This window comes from Spodoptera frugiperda, chromosome 4 (assembly GCF_023101765.2).
Source record: "Spodoptera frugiperda isolate SF20-4 chromosome 4, AGI-APGP_CSIRO_Sfru_2.0, whole genome shotgun sequence".
Classification (NCBI taxonomy): Eukaryota; Metazoa; Arthropoda; class Insecta; order Lepidoptera; family Noctuidae; genus Spodoptera; species Spodoptera frugiperda.
In genome coordinates, this window is record NC_064215.1 from 5,447,481 (window position 1) to 5,469,119 (window position 21,639).

At 33.3% G+C, this 21,639-nt stretch overlaps 4 protein-coding genes across 12 annotated transcripts in view; 2 read left to right on the forward strand and 2 right to left on the reverse strand.

The window, feature by feature from the left end:
* Window positions 1-6,241, reverse strand: part of LOC118272331 (chromobox protein homolog 1-like) — a 16,503-nt gene extending 10,262 nt beyond the window's left edge. The window contains exons 1-6 of one of the 6 annotated variants that reach the window (XR_007707680.1): window positions 5,839-6,239; window positions 5,214-5,357; window positions 4,954-5,094; window positions 4,625-4,771; window positions 4,091-4,215; window positions 2,471-3,099 (exon numbers count right to left, since the gene is read on the reverse strand). Coding sequence is in view for 2 of the 6 variants with exons in the window: in XM_035588723.2 (XP_035444616.2) it covers window positions 3,075-3,099; window positions 4,091-4,215; window positions 4,625-4,771; window positions 4,954-5,094; window positions 5,214-5,357; window positions 5,839-6,102 (846 nt within the window). In the remaining 4 variants the exon portion in view is untranslated. Of the gene's footprint in view, window positions 1-35; window positions 3,100-4,090; window positions 4,216-4,624; window positions 4,772-4,953; window positions 5,095-5,213; window positions 5,358-5,838 lie in introns of those variants that run through there. The other 5 variants (XR_007707678.1, XR_007707681.1, XR_007707679.1 and 2 more) reach the window with 5 other exon arrangements.
* LOC118272489 (ganglioside-induced differentiation-associated protein 1) overlaps window positions 1-11,663 on the reverse strand; it is a 12,967-nt gene extending 1,304 nt beyond the window's left edge. Inside the window, exons 1-5 of one of the 4 annotated variants that reach the window (XR_007707676.1) lie at window positions 11,420-11,663; window positions 10,997-11,189; window positions 10,550-10,729; window positions 9,957-10,157; window positions 9,353-9,719 (exon numbers count right to left, since the gene is read on the reverse strand). Coding sequence is in view for 2 of the 4 variants with exons in the window: in XM_035589026.2 (XP_035444919.1) it covers window positions 9,418-9,719; window positions 9,957-10,157; window positions 10,550-10,729; window positions 10,997-11,189; window positions 11,420-11,545 (1,002 nt within the window). In the remaining 2 variants the exon portion in view is untranslated. Of the gene's footprint in view, window positions 1-8,942; window positions 9,720-9,956; window positions 10,158-10,549; window positions 10,730-10,996; window positions 11,190-11,419 lie in introns of those variants that run through there. The other 3 variants (XR_007707677.1, XM_035589026.2, XM_050708015.1) reach the window with 3 other exon arrangements.
* LOC118272488 (acyl-coenzyme A diphosphatase FITM2-like) lies at window positions 7,218-8,980 on the forward strand. Its single transcript, XM_035589025.2, has one exon. It carries the CDS (start codon window positions 7,479-7,481, stop codon window positions 8,565-8,567), a length of 1,089 nt encoding a protein of 362 aa, XP_035444918.1. The 5' UTR covers window positions 7,218-7,478; the 3' UTR covers window positions 8,568-8,980.
* Window positions 11,664-12,194: 531 nt separating the features above from the next.
* LOC118272647 (YTH domain-containing protein 1) lies at window positions 12,195-13,817 on the forward strand. Its single transcript, XM_035589267.2, has one exon. The coding sequence runs from the start codon at window positions 12,410-12,412 to the stop codon at window positions 13,742-13,744; it is 1,335 nt and encodes a 444-aa protein (XP_035445160.1). The 5' UTR covers window positions 12,195-12,409; the 3' UTR covers window positions 13,745-13,817.
* The last annotated feature ends 7,822 nt before the right edge of the window (window positions 13,818-21,639 follow it).

A 21,639-nucleotide genomic window follows, 5' to 3' on the forward strand; every position in this document is an offset into this window, starting at 1 on the left:
TTTTCTGCCATTTTATAATTAAATTGAAACTCATATTCATATTCATTTATTCTTTAATTGTTTATCTACCTCAATGTAACAATTTAGACATAAAATACACACATGAAACCACTTACGTTTATAAAACATATAATATATATGTGCCTAAAGTAGAAGTTTGCCCATTTTTACAAAATAAAAAGTACTTTGATGAAATTAATACAGCAGCAAAACGTTTAAAATACATAAATATATCTTTGGAACAATTTTATACAAACTTCCAAATACTAAAGACTATAATACTAAATAGAAGTATACTATAGTTAATGTTACCGCTATTAAGTATAGTAATAAAATTAGGATTACAGTAAAAGCACCAGTGGTGGACAATGACATGGTTGTGCACAATCGGTGCCAGATTAATTCGGATCGAATCTACTATAATCATAATTACAACATGCCATGACATGTAATAATTTTCTTACGATATAATATATCGTACTAATGTCACACTAATATTATAAATGTGAAAGTTTGTTTGTTTGGATGAAACTACTGAATTAACGGAATTAAGGCTAAAAATTGGTATGCCGAATTCGAACTATTTGTGACTGACAAAAAATCATGCATTTTTAATCTACCGCAACCTCTTAAGAATCGTGTGTGAAGCCGCAGGTGAAAGGCAAGTGAAAAAAGTGTCAGTCAAATAAAGTTTAGAAAGTTCAGAGAAAAAGTTTATATACTTATTATATTACCAATATATTGGATATTTATATAGAAAAAAAAAACTACATCCAAACTACGAGTTCCACTACCTGTGCTTTTACTATAGGTGTTTACATTTTAAAGTCTTCGTTTTGGCTGCCGTCCCAACATTGACTGATTATAAATCGATCGTTTAGTTGCGAATTTCTTTAATAGATTTTGAACCTTATCCGTCTGCAATAAAGTTGAATATCTATTAAAGAAAGTAACATATAACAAACAACTTATTTCAGTTATTATTTATTATTGAGACTTTCACCCTAGGTATGCGGAATTTGGATCCGACACGTCGCGTGACATACTCTTACAATTTTTTTATTGCTGATTCTTATCATCAAAACATACAATTTGTCTGTTAATTTTGGGCCTACTCCCACCAAAAACTGTATACATTCATTCTAATCACACATACAGTGTACATACACTTCTATTCACTTAGACTGACATAGAGGTACTATCTTTTGTAAAGAAAAGCAAAGCAACATTTTCGTACAATGAATAGATTACCTAAATAATAACGCTAGGACCTGCCTCTTCTCACATTTGCAAGTATCATCTCAATCCAACAACTTTTCACACATAATGTCTAACTTGGTTTAGTCCATGCAGTTTATATTTTTACGAGCAGGTTTAAACGTGGTTAGGCACTTTATATAATGAATCGAATAAAAAATCGCATCTCGAGATGAAGCAATTTTAGCACACGATATAAATTCAAGATAGAGAAACATTACGTTTCTTAAATCAACTGATCTATAGAAATTTAACAGTAAATATGAAATATTTTACTATATCTATCACAAATCAAGGTTTCAAGAACGTGGATAAGCTGTTTGTATTAATTATAAACAACAATGAATCATAGTTAACACAATAAGTCAGAATACATATTATTTTATTGATGTTTATGTTCCGCATTGATTAAAGTTCAAATCAGTAGGCCCAAACAAATCTAAAATGGGAACCAGCAAATATTATCTGCACTTGTGTTATTTATCCCATTTAGTAGAAAGTAAATTAAATTAAATAGATTAACTTTTTATGTCTAAGTGAAAAACAAAGTGTCCCAAGACAAAAGGGATACAATAACTTTAAACAAAATAGCAGTACTTTCATGTTGAGACCTCTTGACAGATAGTTTTTATTTTATAATTACCTATTTATAAAAATTATATTCTTTCCTTTGTATACTTTCAAGATAAAGATAAATATATCTATTTATATTTATTTTTCTATAAAGGACTTGATATGGGGACCCCATAAAATAGCTATGTTATAACTACAAATTAAATTATAAAATTCACACAAAGGTGTCTACAGAAATCTGCACATTTGCACAATGTCCCAAACTGAAACTATATCTTGTAAACATTTTCAACTAAGTCGCTATTCTAATAAAATTGAGAATCTATAACAAAAATTTTAAAGCTTGATGTGCCAGCGTCCGTTATAATATATGTACTTACTGTTAAAATATGAAAAATTAAAACAAGTCGCTCATTTAAACTCACTTATTTAGACAAAAGTGAATATTTTTTATAGAAATACATGTTTATTAATTTAGAATTATTAAATTTTCTGTACTGGTGTTTGTTCTGTACAGCTTAGGCTCAGTCAATAATACCTTTAAGATGTACAGATTACTGCAACTACATAGCACAAGCAATCAAGGGAACAAGTATGTAACTATGATCCTGTTTAAACTTTTACCCCAAGACACATTTACCTGTCGAGGTAAGAGTTCCTATTTTATTTAAAATAAAGTTATTTTTGTATGGTAAGTATATTAAAAGAGTAACAAATAACAACAGACACAATTCAAATGATTGTAAATAAATCATTAACTTAATTATTAATTTTACAGTTAACTAATTCTGCGGTGACTTATACACTGAACTATTCCTGGATTTTCATTTAAGTTTGCCACTTTCTAAGCCGTTTTTTATGTAAATAAATTCGATAACATTTATCTGCTTATTCTTAGTTACATCCAGATAGTATGCATACAGAAAAAATTAAATGTCATTATCACCCTTATGTAACCTGGAAGTAATGTGGCAATTTTCAATAACACCTTGGCTAGCTGCACATCCACAACTGTATACATATAACAATATTGTCAAATGCATGCACTTTGCTAGATCTAGAAATTTTAGACACAACATTGCACATAATAGAGATATAAGCAATTAAAAGTAAAAATAAAACATCTTCATAAAATAAAATATATCTGCCATTTCTATGAAGAAACACTGCAAAACCTTATAACTTATACATAAATGATCAATTTGGTACATTGACTGTACCATTTCAAACATAGGGGGTAATAGTTATTCAGCATTGTCGTAACGCACCCTGAAACAATGACAACAAACAGATGAGTTTACTTATAGTAATAGCAAATTTCTAGGTTTTAGGCAGATTAGGACAAGGTACTTAATGTTAATAAATAACATGTAAAAATGTTTGTTGAGGTGACCAAAAAAGTGTACCCAAAAAGTAAAGTAAGAAGTTTAAATAAAAACAGCTTACTTCAATTTTAAAGTTCAATCACAGAACTTAAACTAAAACAGATAGTTTTGTTAACATTGCCCTCTAATAATAGCTTGCCATAGGAAGAAACAAATATGCCACTTGTTAGGTTACTTCAAACCTTGCGGTTAGAAATAGGAGCCTCCATCTACATAGTTTGACCTAACTTTGATTATTATTTTATATTAAACTGCGGTGCAATTTGGTGGTCTTTGACTCTTCGAAAGACATGTGCTTCAATAGGATAGCAATATGTACTTTCAAATTGAGAAAGGTACAGTCAGTAGCAAAAGAGTTAGTGTAAAATCTATACTAATAAAAAAATTTAAGGTCAGCGCTCAAGATCCGTGCAGATTATTTTATGATGCTGATGAATACCCCATTTGAAATGTGTGTATTTGTTAGAGTGGCGGTTTTTTAAATTTAGATAATCGCTTGTAAATGTGAACATTGAGAACTTTATGTAAAATATTAATAAAACCACTTCGTATAGTAGACCATAACCACTCGTTAGTATTTTATTGAAACTAAATATACTTAACTATAAAATATTATTAAAATTATCTTTTCTTACTGACTGTAACTGTGGAAAGTTTAAAATCTTACCCAAAAATTAACGTGAGACGAGTTGCAGAATGAAAATAATACTTATTTTGATTTTCTGCAACTCGTCCCAAATGAGCCGTAAGCATGTGAGAAGAGTTGATGAATCACCCCAAATATTGTTTAAATTGTGGTGATAATATTATAATTTACTATTTCACTTCACACTGTTACATACCATAGTAATAAACCACGAGAGACCCTGACTCACCTCTGACGCTGTCCCCGCCTTTTGCTCAACCTGCGCCCTGACGAAGGGTCTTGTAATGTAAAGCGGTTTGTAGTTTCTGGAGCCACTCTCAAGTTTCGAGAATCAACAGACCGAGCTTTTGAGACCTGTAAATTGACAACCTTTTAAATGTTAACACACATGACAGCTGAATATAGAGTAAGTTGATTCCTGAGTGGGAAAATAATTTTGAGGTTCCTAAAACCATTTTTCGTCAAACTCGATCGTTTGAAAGTTAGACGCTTCCAAAGTGGGAAAAATGAGTGAAACTTTTATAATAAAGGAGTAAGAAAACTAAAAAAAATATATGTAGATTTCAATGGAAACTTTCAACAATAATTGGTTTGAATGAGATATCATAAAACATTTTAGTCGTTCATACAAACACTACGTAAAACTAAATAATTTTATAACTTTTATATTATGTCATCTACTTGCTGCTACGGAACACTTCGTGGGCGAGTCTGACTTGCTCTTGGCCGGTTTTTTTATTATCATCTGTATTGATTCAGTTACCTTTTCCATAAATTTTTTTATCAACTCAGGGCAATTTAAGTTGTCTTCTGGCTCCCAAGAATCAAACTTGCTAGACCATCCTTTCCAGTGTATAAAAAATTCTCGTTGTCCATTTTTCTTGTGTCGAACTTCTAATATACGATCTACCTAAAAAGAAAAACTTGATTTAATCAAATAAAACATAATTAGATATGATTCTCGAAAGAGGATTTCTTTCGATGCCAATTTATTATAAGATTATTATAATAGTAGTAAGGCTAAATGTAAATAAATACAATCTGGAATTATAATATTAATTTATAATTATTGTATTCCAGTTGTGTTCTTACCTCATACTCTGCGTTTTCATCAGCATTGCTATCATCCAAGTCATGTTTGGCACGCTTAGCAGGGGTCTTCGGTGCTTTTTTAGCTTTCCTTTTGTTATTTTTTTTCTCAGCCTTACTTTCTTTAGTTTTAGAATTTTCTTTCTAAAAGAAAATTAGTGATTGAATTAGTTTAAAGTTTAAAAAATTCTACTGGACACCCTATCATTCTCATTATCTATCATGATCATCTGAAACGAGTTCATAATGACAGTAGTTCTCACCTCATCATTATACTTGTTGATTAGCTCAGGGCAGGATAAGGTATTTTCGGGTTCCCATGTATCATTGTCAGCTGAATATCCCTTCCAACGTATGAGGTAATGCAGTTTACCTTTAATTCGTTTGGAATCCACAATTTTTTCGACCTGAAATATTTGTGTCATTATTACAAAATAAAACTGGTACAACATCATAATATTTAGGTAATACTAGCTTATGCCAGCTTCCCGAAGATGAAAAGTAGCCTGCGTGTTTTTTGGAACAATAATCGAGTCTAGAGTTCAATAAGTTAGTTTTTAAGTATATATCATTTTTCGGGATAATAAGTACCCAGTGTTTTGCTCAGGATATTTAAAGTATAATCATATAAATCATATACCAAGTATAATCATATACATATATATCATTATACCGAGTTTTATCGTAATCGGGCCCGTAGTCTAGTGTGAAGCTTGAACACACACAGACAGACGGACAAAAAACTTTAATCACGGTTTTGGGTTCGGTTTCTACCCAGTAACACCTTTATACTATTAATTTTTTAATATTTTCAATTATCAAATTTTTGCAAAAATATAAATACTACGAATAATATTGTTTACAAACATGTACAAAATAGTCACAAACCTCATATTCCTCTTCTGTCACTTTTTTTTCGGACTTCTTTTTCTTAGTCTTGTTCTTTGCTTTACCCTTCTTGGAAGATTCTTTGATGGAACTTGTAGAAACACTCTCATTTATTTCGACATTATCGGTTGATTCTGATTCCGGCTCTTTTTCATCTGGGTCAGCTTGGCGTTCCGCGTCGGTGGAATGTTCTTCGTTTACAACAGATCCATTCGTGGAAGATACTACATCGTCATCCGTGCGACTTTTAGATATTTTCCGCATGATGAATTAAACAATAATATAAGATAACAGTAACAATCGGTACACCGAAAAGGAGGGAAAATCCAATATGTACTCAACGCGTTGAAGTGAGCTTGATTGATAGCGGCGGCGCGGCTGTGCTTGGTGCTGCTATTATTATTGGTGTTGTCAATGACAAAATTGGCAAACACATCGCCAGGTAGTAATACTACTAGTTCTTCTATACTTAGTTCCAGACGTACCGATTTGGTTGGACTCGACCACCCGACCGTGAACCAAGTCAGCGTATACCAAGTTTAATCAAAATCCGTTCAATTGTTTCAGCGCGATACACATCTATTCTAATCTCATACGTAAAAAAAACTGTATAGTGATTACAAATTGTCTGTCTGCCTGTACACTGTGTCAGTCAGCCATAATTATGATTTTTTATGAATGGTGTTACAAAAATAATTGAGTATATTATGTATATATTTGATGATTCAATCAAATCAAAAATTTTCGTTTCCAAAACGCTGCGTAATTTTATATTTCTGAATATTTTTTGATAATTTTCATTCTTCTCTATTCTTTTTCTTTTAGAGGCATTTACGTAAGTGCCACAACAATAGTAGTTATCGCCTGTTGTGAGAGAGGAGGAAACATGAAATCCGTTCACGTTCCAACTACGTTGGTTCCGACGGTTGGGTGGCAGCCATCGGAACGTCTGTAGCAGTGTCGGAGTGAGTAGATGTGGTATTGCATCCGACACGGTCGATTCCAACTAAACGGAACATTTATTAGTAGCTTAATAGAAATAGATCATCCATTTGCGTTGCTTGCTACCACAATAGGTTATTTCATTCTTAAAATTACAAAATAAAGTTCAATTCAGTCAGTTCAGTTAGATGAGTTTTCGGATAAATACTAAATTTTTTTATAAATATTTAACAGTTTGGCAGGATGTGGGCATGGGCTACTGAGTAAATAATAGGAATTTATCCTTTTTTTTAATAAATACCGTAAAAACATATATTTATAAAAAGTATTTACTTGGTTTTATCCGTTCTGAGTATTTAACTGAAAAGGCCCATACTTTAGTGTATGCTCAGCTTTAAATGTACTATTTTATTGGCAACGTGCTTTGCTTGCTGGTTGCTGTCAGACTGACTTTGGGTGATGACTTTTACTTTTACTTTGACAAAGTACTTCTACGAGTTTATTTTTTTTTGTTGTTTTATTACAATCTCTATTGGATAGACGGACAGTTTGTAAGAAGTTTCTAAAAATATAATTCTATGAATATATTCGCCAAAGTAATTATTTGCTGGATATGATTCATCATTTTATTCTATACTTTAAGAAATAAGTATAAGTAACGCGCAACTAAACAACGTGCAAATGAAAATCTTCGAATCATGACAAGCCGAGGAAGTTTTAAATCCGCACGAATGAACTTCAAAGTTCAAAATGAACAACTAGAAAGTAAAGGTACGAAGCCAACCCGTGAAGAATCCTCAATCCTAGAAGTTTTTGTGTTGATGATTGTGCATATATGTAAAAAGATTCTATTCTTTGACACCAATTTAAAAATAGCCATTTACTTAGGTGCTCTGTTTTTACTATCTATCATTGCGGATGTAATAACATTTCCGAAAACATACTTTTCGAGAAGTGACAATGTTTTTAATCAATATTTTGTGAAGATTGGATGGTTTTGGACTCTATTTATGACATTACCTTATGTTTTCCTGACGTCATACACAACATGCTGTGGGAAAAAAAGAATAATAGGCATGGGTCATTTGTCAAGATTACTTGTTGCTACTGTGTTTTGGTACACATGGACAACTGTTTTCAATATAATAGAAACAAATTATGGACGTTGTAATACTAAATTATATGACAACAAAATAATGTGTCTAAAGAATGGACATTTTTGGAATGGGTTTGATTTATCTGGGCATTGTTTTATTCTAATATATTCAAGTTTAGTTATGATAGAAGAAGCTAAGGCTATCAATGGTTGGGAAAGGATAAAAGACTACATAAGAGATGAGAAGTATGCTCGTAGTATTGATGACAAGTCTGCCAGCATAAATCCTTTGAAAAACATCACAAGCGATGAACTAAGTGTATTGAAAGTATCATATGAGAATTACACACCATATGTAAGGGCATTTTTAATAGGTATTGCTTTGCTGCAATTGTTGTGGGATGTTATGTTAGTTTCAACAATATTATACTATCATATAATGGTGGAAAAGTTCATCAGTGGTGTTATAGCAATACTCACTTGGTTTGTTACCTATAGAGTATGGTATACCATACCAAATATTTTTCCCAATCTGCCAGGAGAAGGCATATTTAAATACAATAATAGGAGTAAACCTGTGTCCACTACACCCACCTATAGAAAAAAGAGTTCTACAAATGGTAAACATTTTATGGGAATGCCAATTAATGCTAATCAAGACTCGGAAAATAGTAAAGAAGAAACTAAATAGATTCATAAGACATATTTTTTTAAAGGTTGGGTTGGGGTTGGGTTTTTAGTATAAAAATGGGGTTTCTGTTTTTAATTTATTTAGTAAATTTTATGGTTTCTAATTTAAAGATATAATTAGGGATGTTTGTTAAGCTGTTGTGCATTTTGTTTACCTATTTATTTTAATAGTAATAGATGTAAGCTAAACTTATTAGTAAAACTTTATTTATAACCATTTGGCAATTTGCATTTTATGGTCTAATTTATTTATTTATTTATTATTTATTTATGTTGCATCTGATTTTTGTTCAAATTCAATCACGAAGTCTTTGCATATTAATGGCATTAATATCATGTACTTATAAAATAAAAATATTGATGAAAAAAAGCAAAATCATGTTATAACTTTATTAAATATCTAACAAAGGTAAATAATACTGTTTCATTGTGTTCCAATTTGATACCTAATGCTTATTATTGACATAAATACACATTAAATTCTTGTAAAACATGTGTTCTTACAAAGGGATGACACAGATCACATATAATTGCTGCTCACAGTTCTTAAACCCATAACCAAATCCCAATTTTATCAAATACCATACCTAGCATCATAATACTGTTCATCTTTTTGGTATATATTGAATGGAGAATCCTTTAAATCCTCTCTTGAAATTCATAGTAGAAAAATATTTTTTGTTGTATTATAATTTTGTAAATATTAAAAAAATAGATTAACTCTTTGTTTGCTGGTTCACCAAATGAAATAAGCATCTAATGTGAAACAAATATAACAACTTCTACCTAGGTAGTTTATATTACGATGTAGTACAAAGTATATACTCGATTGCGAATTTCTAATTGATCATTTAGCGTACAATTTTCTTCAATACATATACAATTGCAAAAATAACGCCGACAGAGGCAGCACCAGCAGCACCCAGATATAAAGGAGGCTGTGACATAACTATCATTTTTAGGTGCACAGATAAACTAGGTATTGTCTTTTTAAAAGATTCTCGTTGTTTTACACGGTTGTAATAGTTTTCTAGTAAAGGACGTTTTCCGGCTGCCCAATATCTACCTTCGTAACCAAGCTCCCATAGACGTTGAAGAAGAATTGCAAGGTTGATATCAGCAATACTAAAGTTTTCACAGCACAGCCAGTTACCTGAACAAAAGAGATACATATTATTACCTTAAAAATAAAAATCTAGGTAGTCTCATTTGGGTAGGTAAGTAGGCACATGGCTACACATCAACCTATGCAAAGTTGTTTCTTCATAATTGATATTTTATAATATGCATTCTACTTAACCATGCATGTATAGGATAGGATAATAAACAATCATAATAATATGGATTGCCAGTAACCGAATATTCATATGAATAGTACAGAAATGTCTACCTTCAGGTTGCTTTTTCAATTGTTCTTCAATTTGGCCCATAACTTGATCTACAATGTTTAGTACTTTAGTGTACTCTTCTTCATTTGTTATTATTTCATGTTTGCGATCTTGTATCTGAGCTTTGTATAATAATATACTTTTAGCTTTAGGATTTTCTTCAGCCAATTTTCTTAGATTTCTTGAATTGCCCAAGTCACCACCTTCAAAAATACCAATGATTTATTACTTATTTTTGCAACAATATGTTTCTGGAAAGTTGTTATTTAGAAAGGATGGTAGTAGCATGACTGAAGATAAGATAATACACAACAAGAACAAAAAGATTAATCCTATCTGATGCAGTCATGTCAGGTCATTAGTTATTTATATATCTAGATGGAATAGTTATTCTTATGCGCTTATAAGGTTTTTTCTATCTTTTAAATAAATATGTTATATGTAAGTATTGTATAAATAGTTAATTACATAATAAATATATAATTACCTTAACTACAATACTATAACAATAACTTAATTTGAAGTTTTGAGTTAAATTAGCCTTCATCTAGGTATTTATTAAAAATATTATTTCACAATTTACACACCTACTTACTTTTCAGTATTTCCCGCACTGGCAGTATGAATGGCAACTTAGGAGTGCCACTTAAATGAGGATGAAAAAATGAGCCCACTGTTATCAAGCCAGCTGGTAATGCTTCCAACATCTCTCGGAATCTATTGATGCTATCTATCACTTTGCTATCGGTTGAAACATTTATTAATGGTGTTAATTCTGAAAACAAAAAAGTACATAATTAGGAAAACTAATTTTCACTTCAATAGCAATTAACAATTAATTTTGTTTTGTTTGATCATCAGACAGATTTTATAAATTTACCAAATAGATTAATAGTTTGTATCAAGATCAACACAAAATATATTTTTTATAGCTTTCCTCATTGTTGACACAATGACAAATTATGAGATCACCATGGACTTAGCTACAAATTCCTCAGTAAATAAAATATACTTCTATGAAGATTTAATTTCAAATAGTTACCTGGATCTAAATAATATTCCAAATAATCTAAAATTCTTGTGGAATCTGGAATAACTTCATTTTTTACTTTTAGGACTGGAATTTCCCCTCGGGGATTTATATCCAAAAACCATGATGAATACTGCTCTCCTTTTGTTATGTCCACCATCAATGGCTCAAAATCCACATTTTTTTCATAAAGACTCATCAGCACCTGGAAATATATAAATTATGGGTTAATTGAACGACTTACAAAATCAATATCCAATATTAATTCTAGAATAAACTTTCTCGTAGATTCATCTGAATCGAAAAATAAGTTTGTTGTGAGTTGGTTTGTGCCGCCTAGAATTGTTTTGGATAATAATTCTTATCTATAATCACTATACTGAATACTGTAACGAGAACAAAACAATGAACACAATAAACTTCACTATACTGTACCTTTTGAGAATAAAAGCTGTAATAATTACAGTAGAGATAAATGTTTGCGGATTTTTTACCGGTAGTGGCATTTGTACTTATTGATGGCATAGGAATTTTTTCCAGATATTTCTGAACAAAATGCATATTTGATAAATGGTGTAATAGCAACTAATCTAAACCATAAAATTATCTACACTACATAAATCAACACTATTCTTTAAACTTCTACGCGGTTTTTTCGCCACCAAGAAATGGTACCAACATAACAAATTTTAAATCAGCTGACTGACAAGCAAGTGCATATAGAAACTTCCGGCGGAAATATTGTCAGATAAATGTAACATTATTTTTTTTGTAAAAAATATTGCCCTGCTCTAGGATTTTCTCCTGTGTCGTGGGTGCGTTAACACATATACAAGTTTACATACATATGACACCCAGACTCGAAAAAATAAACTGTAGATCATTAAAATACCTGTTTTTATTTTTACATAATATGAATGACAAGGGATTTTTGTTTCCAAATGTTTTCCAAACTGCAACACCTGGGTATCGAACCTAAGATACCTTGTTCTTGTTCAAATATTTTAAAATAAGATAGTCATTATTGGTAATTACGATTATATAATTTAAAATACCTTAATTAATACCTTTTATTTTAGCATATAAATGTAAAATATGTAACTTAATAAAAAATATTATTAAAAGTAATATTACTCAAACTTAGTCAGTTTTGCGAAGCACTCCTCTATTAATTTATTGTCTATGGTTTATCTTCATCAAGACAAGCTAGTTCTATAATCTTCATTCTTCAGTTTTATGAAGTGAATGAATCAATGAATAGTTTGATTGTTTCGCGTTCGTGTAATTTGTGATGATTCTAATCGCTTTTATAATTTAGTACAAATTAATGTCCAATGTAAGAAAAAATCGTACTATGCTTTTAACGAGGTATAGAAAGAGTAATTGATTGTTTCCAAAGTTCTGTTTATCAACACTAAACTGAAAATGGAGGCCTCTAACAATACTGACGCCGTCAACCTTGGCGTTGGTGAAGTAGAAGCAGAAATTGGAGAAGAATTAAAACAATTAGAGGAAGGGAAAGATTTTGATACACGAAGTGAAGTGACTAGTTCATCTTCAAGCGAGTCTAGTACACCGAGCATTAGTTCAGTCAGCACTAAATCCAAAGAGAGACGCGCAAATCGTAAACGTACCAAGTCAGAAAGCCATTCACCTGTACAAAATAAACGACGATGTCTTACAACCACTAACAGCAAGGTGAAGACTTATGATTATATGACGAAGTTGAATTATTTATTCAGAGATACCCGTTTCTTTTTGATTAAGTCAAACAATGCAGAAAATATAACATTGTCAAAAGCGAAAGGAGTCTGGTCTACATTACCACAGAATGAAGCCAATTTAAATCAAGCTTATAGAGAATCCCGAAATGTGCTATTAATATTTTCAGTGAAGGAAAGTGGTAAATTTGCTGGTTTCGCTCGTCTAGCGAGCGAGTCACGTCGAGATGTTGCGCCTATATCATGGGTACTGCCGCCTGGCCTGTCTGCTAAAGTTTTAGATGGTGTCTTTAAAGTTGATTGGATTTGTCGAAAAGAATTGCCTTTCAGTAGCACTCTTCACTTGTACAATCCATGGAATGAAGGTAAACCTGTCAAAATTGGTAGGGATGGGCAAGAAATTGAGCCTAAGGTTGCAGAAGAGTTGTGTAGGCTGTTTCCAGAAGATGAAGGAATTGAAATGACTCCAATTCTTAGAAAATCAAAGGAAGCATCTAAAAAGTCCTACCTAAAGAGTGGTGGCAACTACAGAACATATCGTGCCCCTTTGTCATCAAGAGGATCCAACTTTCGCAACCGTATAAATACATCATCAAGAAGTAGAAGAAAGATGTTCATGTCTCCAAGGAGTCGTATTTCTTCAAGTTCATATAAACGTCGTTCTCCTTCACCGTATATGAGAGAACGATTACCAATATGGTTTGGCCGGAACCGTGAAGGCTATGGCAATAGTAGTACTGCAGCTGAAGCATATGTGGCTGAATATATGCGATCAATGCATCATCAGTTGCCACCATTGCCTTATGTACCACCACCTGGATTTAGTGCAGCACTCCCAGCTTATGATGGAATACCACCGCCACCTCCACCACCACCTCCGAGGTACTATGACTTGGCAGAATATCCTCGTTCAGTGCTAGTGTATGATAAAAGGTCTTATGAAAGATCTGTAGATGAGTTTCTGTGGCGTACTTCAGATCGCTCACGTGCCCGTAGTCGTGATCGTGATTCGCACAGATCCTACCGTGACCGACGATAAAACTATCAACCCCCAATGTATTGATATGATATCTGATAATTGATAATTGATAATAAAAAAAATTGTGATTGAACTTTGAACTTTATTGATGAGTTAATCTTGAGTGTTGTGGTGAACTATGTTATTATAGTCTTGAACTATGTTGATTGAAATTTGGACATTTTTATTAAATAAAAGGTATTACATGGGACTAATGAAAAATGGGTATCAGTGTAGTTCTACATTAAATGCAAGAAATCTCTATTTACAGGGTATTTATGCTGGAAAATAGTGATGAGTGTGGTTAGCATTAACTGACTATTTTTCTAGAACATTGATGCAGTGAAAAAGTAACATTAGCCAAATTATAATATAGATGTAGTTATGAACTACAAGTGCTGCTGGTTAATGTTACAGATTAAGAACATAAGCATTTTTTATATATTTGTACAACTAATATGGTTGTGTATAACTGTGATAATATTTCCACCTATTTTAACTGTAATTTTTTTATAACATTGCTATGCCTATTTTGGCAAATACATACATATCAACCAAAGAAATAATCTTCAAAATTTTGCATTTTTAATAATATATTTTTTTTAAATAGTTGTATCATTCGTGTTATTGAGTTTGCTTGAAAATGACAATTTATAAGCCAGCAATTTTTATTATTCTGGTATTTAAATTATTTATATATTTCATTGTCTGTCTATATTACATGGTGTACAAACAAATTGGTAAGACCTGCATTTTATGAGATGTTTCCATTGTATGTCAATAATAATATTTCCAGCTTTGTTTCATATTTAATATTTATACAGGTTGCCCCAAAACTCAATGATATAATTAAATAGTGATAGGCCTTCTTATGACGGACTGTGGAATGACCAAGGATAAAAAATGTTTCCATTTTTTTATAGTTTTAGAGGAAAACCTGACCACCCTCGTAATCAGACACTCCTCATCACATTTTGAACTACCGTGGCCACAATTCTTTTAATAGTTCATTCTTTTTTTACATTATGGTGTGCTAAAGAGGAGAAAACGTAAAAATCTTTGCAATATTTAGATAAAATCCTATTTTAGATTGCTTTTTCTAAAAAAAAACTACCTTTATTTTCAGGTGACTTTCAATGTGATGAGGGATATCTGAGTGGTCAATTTGCCCTCTGTAACTTTTTCAAACATTTTTTTTCCCTTGTGCTTTCCAGAGCCGTCATAAGGTCTTGCACCGGGTTAAATAATATCGTTGAGTTTTGGGACACCTGTGTATGTACTTATTGAGATCCATAGACTTCAAAAGCAGTATTCATTTATGCTGAATTTGACCTGTTGTACCGGGTAATTCATCAAATCGTCCCACATGCCTACGACCCATTTAGGACGACTTGCAGAAAATGAAAATAAATATTATTTTTATTCTGCAACTCGTCCCATGTTACTTTTTGGGTGGGATTAAAAACTTTTATAATCGTTTGGTACAGTCAGTTAGACAAGATAATTTTAATAATATTTTATAGTTAAGTATATTTAGTTTCGTTTTGATCATAGATTGTTCAATATAATACGAACGAGTACTACTATACGAAGTGGTTTTATTAATATTTTACATAAAGTTCTCGATGTTCACATTTATAAACGATTATCTAAATAAACCGCCACACTAACAAGCATCATAAAATAATTTGCACGGATTTTGAGCACTGACCTTCAATTTTTTAATTACTTTAGATTTTACACTAACTTTTTTGCTACTGTTTGTACCTTTCTCAATTTAAAAGTAACGTGGGACGAGTTGATGAATTACCCGTTGTACCTATATTGGATAAATTTAATAGCTTTTTATAATTAATGGTTTATTTTTATATTTGTCTATCTCTTGTCTTACTAATATTATTAATGCAAAAGTTTGTGAGTGAGTTTATCAAAATGGCTAAAGGGATCGAATTGAAATTTGGAACGGGTAGAGTTTGGTCTGGACTGGAATACACACATAGGCCACATTTTATCCCACTGGCTGGCGGAAGCTAGACCTATACAATGTGATAGGGGTGAGACTTCTAACCCGTTAAGGCTGAGTACTACATCTAATTTTATCGACAAAAGTCGGGGGTCGAAGGCGTCGAATCCCTAAAAGTTATGGCTATTTTAATATTTTTTTTACTTTTTTTGATATCAAAGGTTGTATGCGTCGTAGAAACAAAACAAAAAAAACGACAAAACGGTAGCTAATAACCTTGGCTAACTAATTCATTACTTTTTTCATATGTTTGATAATGTTTTGATGAGAAAAAAAATCATTTGTGAATTATTTTTACCGAAAAAATCACTATTTTTCAATATTTTCAATTAGGGGTTCAACCTCCCATATTACTTTTTTTGTCGATAAAATTAGATGTAGTACTCAGCCTTAACGGGTTAGAAGTCCCACCCCTATCACATTGTATATCGTATTCTACTCCCGCGCAGTTCTATCCGCTGCTTGACATTTTTTGATGGCAGCTTGATATTTGATTAGATTTTTTGGATTTTCAGTTTTGATTATTTCTATTCTGTTAATGATGGATGTGACTGTAGAGAAAATCTGGGATATGCAAGCGAGATTTCGAAAAGGAGTGGGGTGTACGGATCACGGTGTCGTGGTGGCACGGAGGTTCAAGACGCCCGCTTCTTATGCATGAGAGTGCGGGTTCGAAACCTACCGACGGCAAGTACTTATGTGAATCTTTTTCCGACTTATAAGTACTTTCTAAGATTATTTAGACACCACTGACAAACCGTGAAGGAAAACATCGTTAGGAAACCTGGGCTTATAATTTTTAATTATATTTTTGAATCGCCAACCCGCATTGAGTAAGCGTGGTTAAACTTTCTCCGTGTGAAAAGAAGCCTTTGGTCAGCAGTAGCCACTTATAGGCTGATGATGTGATGTGATGTATGGATCAAGTCTTTTCGTTAAGGTACATTTCGAAGAAAGCCTTATCGAAATACCAAAACGTATGTTTGCATTTCTTTCATTCTGTGCCTTTCTTGACCTCGAAAAGGTTTACGATAATGAAATTTGATGACTGAAGAGGGATGATTTGTGGTCGACTCCGTCCATGTATGGGGTGGATTGGATAGCTACCTCATTCGGGCACTTAATCCTTATATAAGGACTCGAGTGCCTAAGTCATACATACAGATATGTACGACTCTTCGTTTAACATTAATTAGGGTGTTAGACAGCCCTGTGTAGCATCTTCTTAGCTGTTCAACTTATTCATGGACAGCTGTTTGTACGATTTGAAAGTAGGTGAGTGTGGATTAAGAATGAATGACACGGTGATCAAAACATTGTTGTGAGCCGACGACCAGGTACTTATTACCTCATCGGCTGAAGAATAGGGTAGATGACTAATTTTTATTTAATCATGTACCCTATTTTTTACGGCAACAAATAAGTACTTTCAAACGGGACGTCATTTAGGTACGTTTGAGGGTCCGTTCACACAGACCGGCTGCGAGAGGAGAGCAGATTATTATCACGTTGAAAAGTTTTTAAGGTTTATTTTTTCATGTGCACTGCTTTTGTCATTAAGAATGCTTAAAGGCGCTTGGTGTGAAATAATAACAGGGGCTGTCCGGCTCCGATCGCGTACTTTTTCTCGATCGTGCAGCCGATCGGCTCCGATTGCGTGCTATTCTATAACTGTAACTGTCAATTCGAAATTTCGAAGTGAGTTCAAGTGCATTCTCGCCCGTGATGGTTGACTTTATCTTACAACCAAGGACATCGCGATCGAGTTTACTTCGATCTTATGAATTGATAATTACAGAATAGGCTAGCTGAATCGCAAAATTCATCCCGATCCCTTCAGCCGTTTTGTCATGACTCAGTAACAAACATACACACGAACTCACGAACTATCACATAATTAAGTAAGAATTAATCCTGGAGCTGTGGATAACCTAACGGATTAGGGGGCCTCCGGTCAAAGCAGGAGTACGTGGTCGTAAGGTCGGGAGTTGTTTTTAGCCAGCAAGTCACTTTATCGCCTTACTCAAGGCAGGAGAAGGTACTGGTAGATCAAGCGCAGGACCGACGGCTTTACGTGCTTTCCGAGGCACCGACTATAATAGGCCCAAACGCTATTTCGCAATTGGTTGTTTTACTCGAAATTGTCAAGAAATACTTATATAGCCAACAAATAATATCTAGGACAAGAGTAATCCATTTCCAGGTCCAAAGTCAATTGTCGACGTATTTGGTGGGCAGCGATTGGAAAACCACGCAACATCTTCTCGTCCAACATAAAAGTACCTAACTCCGCACTCAGAGAAATTTAATGATAACTTAAACTAGTCCTTAGTAACGATTTTGTATCGAAAACGATTGCTAAGGGATGGTTTAAGTAACCATTAAATGACTCTGAGTGTGGCAGTTCGTGCCTCAAAACGAAGGTTGGTGAGCCTGTAACATACGGAACAGAAACTTGTCTACTCTCACTCTAAGGTATGCTATGCTCGGTCGGTGTTTATTTCTGTGTGACCATGAAAACACCGGAATACTGAAGTCACAAGAAATAAATCAGAAGATATTATTAAAAGAGAAGAAAAAATAAGTAGATTAATCATCATCAGCCGTTTTTGTCCATTGCTGGACATAGACCTCTCCTCTCCAATTTCACGCCACTGAGTTCGATCTTCAGCTCTCCGAATGTAACTACTACCAGCTACCTTGCAGATAACTTCACTCTTCTTAGCTGAAGGATGACTTACACGATGTTTGCTATGTCGGTAACTTTCGGACTCTACTGGATCACCTCTTGAGAGAGAGAGAGAGAGAGAGACTCAGAGCATAGCCCCCTTCATAGAGCGCTGGACGACCAGTTACTCTGTCAGTGTCCGTCTCGGCTCCGTATGTCATTAATGGCAGGACGCACTTGTTTTAGATTCTTCAAGCTGTGCATTTGGTATACTTACTTTACTTCTTCTATATGCTGTCCAAAGAGCCTCTTTTTCGAATTTGTTTCTACCAAACAGCATGGTTTGCCGTAGGTAGACATAATCCTGAAAAACCTCGAGAAAAGACCCAAGAATACTTAATAACTATTATCGTCTGAAAGTCAATTTTATCATTTTCGGTTTTTCATTGAAATGTTTAGTTTTATTATGCTTTTGTGGACGAGTAAGTACTACTTGTTAGTTTCAGGATCGCATTCCGTACAAAGTTATCCCACGTCTTATAACAAAGTGATATATCTCAAAAAAGATAAAAATGTATAATAGACATGGGCATACTTCCACACTTTCCCTTTTTACACCTTCATATGAAACAACTGCTATAAAATATTTCAGGCATTTATGAAAAAAAAAATGTTCGTATCAGCATTTATGGACTGATTTTTAAAAATATTTTTTTTTGTTTTGCAGTCGGGTAAAAATCAGGTCTCCGTTTTCGAGGATTCAGGAGGAATAAAAAGAAAATCTCTAAAATAAATTATTTTTAAATTAATGTAGCTTTTAATATATAACATTACGCAACGTCACGCCTTTTATCCCCGAAGGGGTAGGCAGAGGTGCTCATTATGACACGTAATGCCGCTGTAGGTACAATGTACACCCACTTTTCACCATTTGTGTTATAAGTAAGTCCCATGTAATAGGGGTGAGCCTATTGCCATATACTGGACACAATTTCAGACTCCGTGCTATTACTGAGAAATTTTCGAAAAACCGAAAAAAGCCCGGTAGTACTTTGCCCGACCCGGGAATCGAACCCGAGACCTCTTGTCTGGCAGTCGCACTTGCGACCAACGAGGCAGTCAATAAATATTATACCAATTTAATCAACGATCAACTAAGGTATATATCCTTATTCATAGGTTAGGATCTGATGATGGGATCCCAGAGAAACCGAGGGGAACTTATAAAAATTGTAGCGGTAGGTAATTAGTAGGTATGTTTGTAATTTTTTTCGGTAAGTATTTAAAACCCCTACAATTTGACTGGAGTCAATCTGATGATGAAGCTGATTAGCCGAGAGATAATTGTGGAAACACCTCGAGGATTTACAGCAACTTTACCCTTAGGTGGAGTATGATTATCAATAGGGGTCAGATTACCAAGTAGTACGATAGTTGAGGGAACTCCTCAACGGTTAACTGTAGTTACCTTGTGTTTGGGCTTGATTTACTGTATTGATGAGAACTTTACACCCATGAGGGTTATACTCCATATAAGCGATAGGCTCCTATAATTGAACAAACTAACTCGAAACAAGTTTGCTTGCTTTACATACAATATGTTATGTATAGTAACCTAACCAAATAAGGCCTATGCCCCAATAAAAAATTTCCCTCTTCCCGATGTCAAATGGTCGCCAAAGTTTGTAGAAGTGTGCATGCATATTACTTAACTAATTTGAGCACAGCAAGCAACCCGTGCCGCGATTATATTGGAACCTACAGACGAAAACAATCACGACATGGAGCGCACTTTAGTTTTTATAAAATTCGAGTAGCGTAAACTGTTAGTATTTTTATATTTATCAGTATACGACGTGCCGTGTTTTGTCTGTATGACAATTATACATTTAGCCATCTCCTCACATTAGTGAAATAGCTATAATATCGGTGTATTTCATATAATCGTTGTTTTGTTTACCTATGTGCCATGCCCTAATAAAGCCTACAAAAAAAACGTGTAGGCCTTATTACGGCATAGTTGTTTTTCAGTAATTTCATAGAAAACGGATCACCAGCTTCTGTCAAAAAGAAAGCCAATGGATTTTGCAAAAGATGGAAAACGCTGTTAAAATGGTAGAAATGGGTAAACGGGGTGAATAGATACAGAAAAGGGGTGAATGGATATCGGGAAATTCTTCATAGTATCTATTCACCCTTCGAATTTTATGCACCCTGTTTTACCCGGTAGGCTGCTGCAGCCAGATATAACTTCCAAAGAAGTACGCATCATCTAAAGAGTAGTTTCCACTACACAAAAGCTAGGTCGGTCGCTAAATTGGCTACAGAACAAGAAGTTATTCTCATTCGTTTGACTGATGCTGGGGTACCGATGACTTCAAAGCTGTTACTTGGGTATAACATGATGAGAAACTCGTTTAGCCTGATGTATAATGACCGAAATTAATTAATAAGATCTCATTACATTTATTATAAGTATTGACAAAGTTTTGGTATAATTAAGAAGTTGAATACTTACTAGTTTTTATTGAGGCCTTATTAAGACATAGGGTTCCCAATAAGGCCAAAGTGACACTTTAGTTATTTGTGTTTACAAAATTTTTGTTTCTAAAGCCATTTTGATTCCATTATTACAAAGTTTAATAAATAAATATAAGATTTTGAAATTATCAGCCCATTGTCATTTTAAACCTACGAGCTAGGCGGTAATAAAAATAAGGTAGGCCTTATTTGGTTAGCTTACCTTATTTATTCTTTTGTAAGGACGACAACATTTAAGAAGTGCTTAAATAAATATAATCGGGAAAAATAGTGTGTTTGTTTATAAGAGTTTGTTTGTTTGACACGCTAACCACCGGAACTACTGGGTTAAATTGATTAATTATTTATGTGTAATCGTGTAAATTTGTCGAGAGAGATTATTTTTTTGCCTAAAAGGTTTAGGAGCGATACACCCAACCTAGCTTGATTTACCCCGCAAATGCAAAAGATTGTAAGTTTGTGTGTATGTTTGTTACTCACAATTTGGAACAGGGGTAGATTATGGTCTGGAATAACTCATGAGCTACTTTTTAAAGCGAAACCGTTGGCAAAAGCTAGTCTATAATAATAGGTATAATTAGGTAAATCTTTACCGAGCATGTGATTAGTGACTTATTTTAATTTGAATTTAAAACAATAACTACACACAGCCTATCGCTAGGCACCTATTGCTCTACTTTTATG

What these genes read in the sequence shown, in the direction of transcription:
- LOC118272488 (XM_035589025.2), top strand. Translation starts at nt 7,479, where the DNA reads ATGACAAGCCGAGGAAGTTTTAAATCCGCACGAATGAACTTCAAAGTT.
- LOC118272647 (XM_035589267.2), top strand. Translation starts at nt 12,410, where the DNA reads ATGGAGGCCTCTAACAATACTGACGCCGTCAACCTTGGCGTTGGTGAA.